Source organism: Ptychodera flava, chromosome 16, assembly GCF_041260155.1.
Source record: "Ptychodera flava strain L36383 chromosome 16, AS_Pfla_20210202, whole genome shotgun sequence".
NCBI lineage: Eukaryota > Metazoa > Hemichordata > Enteropneusta > Ptychoderidae > Ptychodera > Ptychodera flava.
Genome location: NC_091943.1, coordinates 15,268,008 through 15,277,526, shown reverse-complemented (window position 1 = coordinate 15,277,526; position 9,519 = coordinate 15,268,008). Strand labels below are relative to the sequence as shown.

The 9,519-nt window shown below is 42.3% G+C and overlaps 1 protein-coding gene across 1 annotated transcript in view; it reads right to left on the bottom strand.

The window, feature by feature from the left end:
* Positions 1-358: 358 nt before the first annotated feature.
* The window catches only part of LOC139114110 (exonuclease mut-7 homolog), a 36,411-nt gene continuing 27,250 nt past the window's right edge, over positions 359-9,519 (bottom strand). Inside the window, exon 17 of the mRNA XM_070675639.1 lies at positions 359-547. Coding sequence (XP_070531740.1) covers positions 500-547 — 48 coding nt within the window. The 3' untranslated portion in view covers positions 359-499. The remainder of the gene's footprint in view (positions 548-9,519) is intronic.

Here is a 9,519-nt window from a genome sequence, read left to right as displayed (position 1 = left end):
TGTGAGAACACTTGAAATGACCACTCGATGACGTTTCACGACATGCGTGTACGTGTCAGTGGACTTCGGCGGTACAGGTGTGTGCCCCGCTGTGTGTTTCTCGAATATTTGCGACATACTTTTGCGTGGTGTCTGTTACGTCACGCGAGCCCATGTGCCGGCTATAGGCGGCTTTGGACGGATACACGCTTGGAATGCACACAAAGAAAAGAGCGGCAAAATGACGCTGACAGAAGGAAAAGTGGGTCTCTGCGACCGTTTGGATGGGCTGTCTTCTTTAATCAACACTTCTCACTAAAAACAAAAACTTCGACGCCATTTACATATCTTTGCTAATTCTAGCTTAGTTGTTCCAGAACAGAAAGCTGTTGATACGGCCTTTTTGTTTTGTTCCCTTTATCACATTTTGCGGAGGGACCGTGCCTTTATGCGGCGCCCATAGTGTTCTTTTGTTCCCGACGCTAACACCTTTTCTCAGACCCCAGTTGAGTGTAGCTCTTCAATTATGGGTGTCAAATTCCAACAAAGGTGGAGAAGCAACAGGTACCTGTTAAAAACAAAGGACGTTTTCATTAGCATGTGTGTCAACAAATCTCTTTGTTTCGGAAATAAAAGAGAAAGTTCCACATTCCATCGCCCTTTCACTGGTAAAGCTAGTCACGACTCACCCGTGAAATTACAGGTGCTAAGCTAGTCAATTCGCTGAAATCTGACAGGGGTCGTCAAACTGAGTAATTAGCGCGCTGGTGATAATTACAGGAGTCGTAACTTTTAATGCCCACTTCGTTGTTTCTTTAATTACTGTTTTAACAAAGAGGTGAAAGGATGTCTGTTTTCTTCAGTGTACTTTGCCATTGCTTGTGTACATTGCTCGTGACACCCAATTATCGCCCCTTCCCCGAAAACCTCCCCTTCATGTGACCTTTGTTCAATAACAACCCCCGCATTCCACCTCCACCTTGAAACCGATCTCGGAGCCACTATGCACGAACTTTTTACTCGATATTTAATTTTCACCACAAAGGTCGTTCACTATAACTACTTGCTTGGAATGATCAACGCTATCTTCTTGAAAGACACATAGAAACACAGATAACGGTAAAGCATGGTTTTCTTGATTCTTGAAGCCGAAAAGATCGCTTGCAAAAGTTCAGACGACATATACTAAGTTGTCGAAGACACCGCCCATATCCCTGTTACATGCTTGCATTTACGTCCAATGCTGAGTTCGTATGGCACTACTGCGAGCATTTCTCAGAGCGGTGAAACTGGAATGGGCGATGTAAGATATGTCACGTGGACGGACTGTGTATTTGCTAGCTGATTGACGTAGCGTATGAACGCGTAAAATATCTCACCACACTCCACAGGTGCCTAAAAGTTGTCAGTGTAGTAAACATAGAGAGAAGGGGCCCCTTCTCTCTATGTTAACTACACTGGGAACTCCAGGCACCTGTGCCAACTCAATGTACTATCAAAGAACCTACTTTCAGCGAGGGAACGATTTTGTCATGAAAACATGATATATGTGGAAAATACCAGATGATGAAAATAAATATATTGTTCAGAACTTATTTCTAGCTTTGGATCCCCACCCCCGCGAGACATAATGCCCCCTCTAACATACCATTCACCGGCGACGCCCTCGATTTTACATAGTTCTTTTACCTTCACGATTTCATCATGTCTATTTCAGGGTTAGACTGTCATTGCCTGTCACAATGATTTGTAGTGGGCAGTAATTGGATGAACCGAACTCGCACAAGCCAACACTTCATTTCACGGTGTCACCTAATTTTTGGAAGACGGTCACATCACGTTTTGCTGTCACCAGGCATATCGATACACTAGATTTACAGCTACCGGGTGGCTTCAGAAAAGTGTTTTCAATTTTCAAAAGAATGCTCTCCCCCTGCAAACAACGGAACAACAGAACAAAAATCTTCGAGAGCGAAGGGGACAACCAATGAAGTCTCTATCTCTCTGTCCCTACACAGAAAAGGTCGATATTTATGTCCGCCCAACATCTCTCTCTCTCTCTCTCTCTCTCTCTCTCTCTCTCTCTCTCTCTCTCTCTCTCTCTCTCTCTCTCTTCCTACCTCCATGCGCTCTCTCTCTCTCTCTCTCTCTCTCTCTCTCTCTCTCTCTCTCTCTCTCTCTCTCTCTCTCTCTCTCTCCAGTCGGTAAAATACATTATATTTGTTGCCTTCATTACAATTGTTTGTGCCGCTACCTACACTATCATGCATGTTTTCTCACCACTGACATGGACAAGCGTCCGCGTGGAGACACCTGAGGACGCGACGTCGCCCAATCAGACACTGTGATGCAATTGCCTCCCGTACGACAAATAAATCGCATCGGGTGAACGCCAGGTTTATTTCACACATTCCTAACATATCTAGCGTGCCATCTGTAAAAGGGCTATGCCGACCTGGGTCTGCCATTGGCCCTGACCTTGAGATTGAGACATGTTTGATTTCATAATGAAAAACAGATTCCCACGCTCCCTTTTTTGCTTCCTTTTCTCGCCCTTCGTGTTTTTGTTTGTTGGGGAGGGGCAACTTCAGCTTGAGAAACAGAAAGTCGTGATTCACCGATAAAACTCAGAAAACGAGAAGAATGCAACTGCTTGAGAAACCAATACAGTCACTCCGATCGACAACACTTCGTGTCGTTGTCACGACTTTAATAAACCAACAAGCTCATTATCGAGTTGTCTTGTAACTTCAAATGCGAGGCTTCTTCAAAACTCTCAACCGCGCGCCCGAAACTCAGTGCCAATGAGCAGCGGTTAGGAAGGTTACATCTGATTGGTGCATATTAGCGCGCCTCGCCCTCCCTCGGACAAGTGTTGATCAGAGTAAATCAATTCACCGGCCAAAGGAATCCCGTCGAGACAGGAATTTTTGGACAGAAAGTGATTTTGGGTAGGAAGGCGCCATCCAGCGTCAAATGGTTTACAACGGGATCGATCTTGGTCGGGTTGGTCAAAAAATGGAATTGAAGATTTATCGCGCGAAAATAGCAGGTTTGGCATTTTGTTTGGCAAAAAACAATCCAATTACTGTCGTATCAAAATGAAGCTTGGAATTCTGGAAGAATGTATGCTGCAATGCGATGGAAACATTGACACAACATATAAACAAACAATCAAACAAACAATCAAGCAAACAAATCTAATCGTCATATCAGGGAATGCATTAAAATTGTATGCCGAAATTCTGATCACACCTACAAATAATGATATATCGAATGGTTCATCCACAGTCCCCCACACACTGTGGTTCATCCCTAGGGAGTGCAGTGCCGCTCCCTTTACTGTCTTCATGGAGGCACTTGGGTATCTCCATGGTTTCTTAAAGGGCTGTAGTACCGACATTTATCAAGTGAAAATAAAATGCACCAAAATTCACTGGTAAATCGAAAGTTTCATCTTGGTAATGAACTGAGACATAATTTACCATGAACTTAAAAAGGGGTTCAGTAATATACATTGGTGAATGTGCTTCATCATCAATCATATTGGGAAATGGCAACATCCTCCACAAACCATGGAGGAGGGACTATGGATGGAGGGAAGTTTTATGATGTTGTGTGGTGTGGTGTGTATATATCTATTGAGGTCGAGTCAGCATTTACTGTGGGACTTGTGATTCATACGATGGTTTCTGAGTAAGACACAGTTCACATAAAAAAGACAAAAACAGCCTGAATGAGATAGGGATGCTGGGAAACTGACGAGGCCTGTCAAAAAGTTCAATGGTAGATATTTAGAACATATTGTGGAGAAATATGATAATGCTGTGGCTGAAATGATTAGTGACAGCATGCCTACTTATGACTTGATGGAAATTCATGAACTACTGTATGGCTTACAGATTCGACAAATATGAACTAATCTTGACAGGTGTGGCATGCTATCAGGGTACGCTTACCCCATTCCGGACACCTGGTACCACCACTTGTTCCTCTCTAGTGGTTCAGGATGGTCCCTACACCATGGTATCAATAGTAAATATCTCCAGGCAATATTTTATTTGAAATTGAAATGATTTATGAACCAGTTCGGATGTCAAATGACGACCTAAGAAAAGTAGAAAGTTGAGACGTTTCTATATATTTCTAACAACGGTACATTCTCACATATGTGGAAACTGTTCCCGACGACTTCGGCAAGTTTTGATGCCGATACCGATATCGTTTCGACGGTCTCTTGATTCGAGACGTCTCGCCTCTACCTTTACATCAGTCGGTGAATTACGTTGATTAACCATTTCCTGAGGGGGCAACGTGAAACCTAGTTGCTGAAATTCGCTCAATGCTCAAATATATTAATCTGCAAATCGTGAAATTTACACGAGAATGACCGTAAAAAATCGACATTCTAATAAACTTAATTGTACATCGGCCGAGGTGGGTACTTCGTAGGAACTCCGCTGGTCAGCAAGAGAACCCGGACAAAGAGTTGGGTAACCAAAAATTATCGACAACAACAATATTTTCTAAGGACCATTCCAAATATCAAATACCATTCCAACGGATCAACCTCCGTGAACGGCTTAAATTGTCACTTCGCCGAATATGACGATAAGACCGAAAGACAATATTGACTTCCCACCATCTTGACAAGCCTGGGTTTGATAGAGGATGTTTGCCTGATTACTCAAATCTGACGCGATGAGAAACCATTTTGATCGGCTTTGTGAGAAAAATTCCTCCAACGACAGGAAGGTATGGGCCAAGACAACCAAAAGTAGGTGAAATACCGTCACAACCTGCAGTAGGGTCCGGATAACGGTTTGAGACCGCGACTTCGTATACCAGATGTTATTTTTTCAGGTGTGAAAAAGATGGCCTTGATTGATGGCCTCAAACACACGGGTACACATTTTATGTGTGAGATCGCAGCCAGTGTGTTGATTGCAGGCTAATATGCCACCCTAGCAACTGTCAAAGTCAAGGTTGAGGCGTCACTTCAGACGAGACCGCGGGGTCTGATGCACCGGACAACAGACATGATAAGATACCCCACCCACTCGCCCATGGGAAGGTGTTCATAGAGACTATCTGCCATTGTTTGTGGATTTTGTCGACCAATCATACCGGATTAAAGTAGACAATTCAAAAATGTTTGTGTGTTTCCTTAAAGTATTATATTAGGCTTATTAAAGCTTCGGATTATATTTTTGAATAGATCTTGTGGTCTTTTTAGAGTCTGTGGTTCCTGTTGTAGAGTGACCGTGGTTCCAGTAACATATTTTAAAGAGCAGGCACAAAATAGTCGAATTTGGCCTACTGCTATGATAATGATTTGTTGTATTATCTTACAGAAATGTCGGTCTGTCAGGGCGTCAAGTTCCCCTGTTTTCTCTCTTCCAAACTCTGTTTTTCGATAATTGACCTGGCACGAGCGGTTCAACTTGTAACTGACTCGGCCATCACGACTCGAAATACTTTCCTGTGGGATTCCTGACACCGACGTGCTCTCCACCGGTAATTTGACGAGGGTGCGGGAGCGACGTGTTCGGTCGAGGAGAGAGGGGAGGACAGGCGTGTCACGCCCCTTCGACTATAATACCGACCATCAAACAGATCTATCAGCGAGACATTTAATTTAATAGGTTTTGAAATGTGACGATAAAGAGCTGGTGAGGTCTGTAAATTAAACACTTAAAAGTCGCCCTGACATTTATAGCGATAAGGAGGTCGACTGAGGGACTCTCTGATAAGTGCCGGATAATTACTCGCTGCAGTTAGCAATGACATATGAGGCACCCTTTGTTAACCGGCCATTAAAACATTTTCTCTTGCATGATAATGTGTGGGAAATGAGATAGCGTATACTCACAGTCGCCATAAACTAAATTTCCTCTTTCTCACACATGTATTACCTTCGAAGCCACTTGCTCTTTTCTCACAACAATATTGCTACCCCGTTACACATCAGCTCACAGCCTCGCTTCGCCCCGCCCTCTTAGCTTTCTACAGCTAGTTTCTCTATCCCATTTTTCCTGTCTCCCCGGCGAATTCATCTATTTGACCCTCCCCTCTTTCCTTCTGTGTGTCCGCCATTCTGTTTGTCGTTTTGCTTGTTTTCCAGTCTGTCTGTCTGATGTTTTATTGTATCTGTCTGTCTGTCTGTCTGTCTGTTTTATTCCGTCTCTGTCTGTCTCTCAGTACCTGTCTCTCTGTTTGCCTATCTTTGTCTCTGTACGGTCTGTCTGTCTGTGTCTCTATGTCTGTCTGTCTGTCTCTGTCTGTCTCTGTCTACTATCTGTCCCTGTCTGTCTGTACTATCTCAATCTGTCTCTGACTATCTGTCTGTCTGTACTATCTCTGTCTGTCTGTCTGTCTGTCTGTCTCCCCCTCTCTCTCTCTCACACACACATACACACACACACAGATATTTCGTAGCCCCCATCTGCATATGCACAACGAAAGATGAAGGGTAGGTGGTGCGGATCTATGTGTTTGGCTGAGATACCGACTTCCTTGAAAATCATTTTATGTGAAACATGCACGCATCCAGTGTGATCATACTTTCAGGTTTAATGGATTAAGTAATATTCAGATCGAGTGTTATTAATGTCTTCACAGTAAAGCCATCAAACCAAAAATAAATTACAGGAAGTGAAGGCGTTAGAAATATATCCGCGCACTTATTTCGAAAGCGGTTTTTTTAATAATCACTTTTGTTTGGACAGATTTTTTGAAGACAAAAGCATAATAAATTTTACAGGATACTGGACAGGCGCAGCGTATAAGTTTTCCTGACTAGCGGGTTTCTGGTGCTTCCAGAGTAACCGATGTATGTTTTAATAAGTTACCAGTCTGCTGTATATCAGCAAGGAATAAGAGGTTTGATTCAGTGATTATCCACGCCGTATGGTGGGTCACATATGGCTTTATAGAGGAGATAATCAGTAAAAATGAGATGTTTCTGATATTATCTCTTTTTTTTCAACTAGAGTAAACATGCTTGTTTTCTCGCCTACTATTGTGTACAACGTTCTGGCCCATTACCAATGGGTAGCCATGATGCTGTCTCGAGAACTCTGCTAAGGTCAAAGGGCATTCCTACGGCCAAAATAGCTATCATTCACTCTGAAAGACATTACTGTGTATTTATGATAGTGTAACGGGTACGTATGAGGACTCAATAATCAACAAGGGCTGAGGAAACCCAATCTGTAAACACCCGCTACTACTATTAGGTTTGGGCTGCACTTCATCTGCGTCAAGTTGTCTCATTGAGTCGTTAAAACACAATATATTCATCTGCTTGTCTCTTCGAGTCGTTTAAAAAACGATATAATTTAGTGTCGATGTTTTGCAGGATTAGGGTTAACACAGGCAGTCGAGGCTTCGCAAGCTGTATAGAAACAAACCGAGTCGAGTATTCCGACATTTGTTTTTGATTTTTTTATTGCTCGTTCGACGGAGAAGTATCGAGGGATGGTGAGTTCGAGACCCGGATGTGGCCAGAGTAGCGGGACACACTATCAGAGTATGGCGAGTTCGAGACTCTAGCCACAGGGTCCTCGAGCTCCGATGATGATGGTGATTAAACATTTAAAAATGAAGAAAAATAAAAATATATTTGGACTCAGTAAAGTTGTTGTTGTTGTTGTTGTTATTGATGTTGTAGTTGATAGTATTTGCAGAAAATGACAAATTATGCGCTGCAAAATTCAATACAGCCTCACTGTACACATGGAGGTAAGCTACCTCCATGCTATACACAAGCGCTGCAAAATTCAATACAGCGATATTGATGATGATGATGATTAAATATTTAAAAAGGGAGAAAAATAAAAATTTATTGGACTCTGTAAATTTGTTGTTGTTGTTGTTGTTTTATATTGTTGTTGTTGTTGTTGATAGTATTTGCAGAAAAGACAAAGTATGCGCTGCGAAATTCAATACAGCCTTACTATACTATGCGCTGCAAAATTCAATACAGCCTAACTATACATGTGCGTTGCCGCCTAACTATACTATGCGTTGCAAATTCAATACAGCCTAACTATACATGTGCGTTGCCGCCTAACTATACTATGCGTTGCAAATTCAATACAGCCTAACATTACCCAAGGGTTGTCACTTCATTGCCACACACTTTTTTTTCAATCGCCAAAAATGCACCTAGCAAGCATCGAAATCGGTAAAATTCGACGTAGGGTCAAAGCACATTGGTCCTTCTCAATCATACTCAAACATTTTTACCTCTTACCGATGAAAAGTCGAGAAATCAGCAGGTTTTTCAACGCATCTTGTCGTCTCTCACATTCCAGATTTAAAAGACCGCGCGGTACATTAAGTCAAGTGGGCGCATTTCAAATCGAACCAATAGCTGAGCCCGTACTGAATGAATGGGCCCGACGTGAAAACCCGGCAGTAACGTAAGTTTCTCACGTCTTTGGAAAGAACTTTCTCTTGCTATGGGTGAACTGCAACTGTTAAAGTTACCAGAATTTCATACGCAGACAGTGTCACCCATAGTCTTCAAAAGACGTAAGAAACTTACGTTACTGCCAGGTTTTCACGCTGGGCCCATCCAGCTCTGCTATTGGTTCGATTTGAAATGCGCCCATGTGACTTAATGTACCGCGCGGTCTTTTAAATCTGGAATGTAAGAGACGACCAGATGCGCCGAAAAACCTGCTGATTTCTCGACTTTTCATCGGTAAGAGGTAAAAATGTTTGAGTATGATTGAGAAGGACCAATGTGCTTTGACCCTACGTCGAATTTTACCGATTTCGATGCTTGCTAGGTGCATTTTGGCGATTGAAAAAAAAGTGTGTGGCAATGAAGTGACAACCCTTGGGTAATGTTAGGCTGTATTGAATTTGCAACGCATAGTATAGTTAGGCGCCAACGCACATGTATAGTTAGGCTGTATTGAATTTGCAACGCATAGTATAGTTAGGCGGCAACGCACATGTATAGTTAGGCTGTATTGAATTTGCAACGCATAGGCCATAGTAGTTGGGCGGCAACGCACAGGCTGTAATGAATTTGCAGCGCATAGTATAGTAAGGCTGTATCGAATTTCGCAGCGCATACTTTGTTCTTTTCTGCAAATACTATCAACAACAACAACAACAATAATAAAAACATCAACAGCAACAAATTTACAGAGTCCAATATATTTTTATTTTTCTCCATTTTTAAATATTTAATCATCATCATCATCAATATCGCTGTATTGAATTTTGCAGCGCATGTGTATAGCATGGAGGCAGCTTACCTCCATGTATACAGTGAGGCTGTATTGAATTTTGCAGCGCATAATTTGTCCTTTCTGAAAATACTATCAACTACAAAAACAACAACAATAACAACAACAACAACAACAACTTTACTGAGTCCAAATACATTTTCCTTCATTTTTAAATGTTTGATCACCATCATCACCGGAGCTCGAGGACCCTGTGCTCTAGCAGGGTGCTGTGCCTCTGTCTCTGAAATCCAGTTTGCTTTTCCGTTCTTGCAAGTAAATATTTTACTATTGA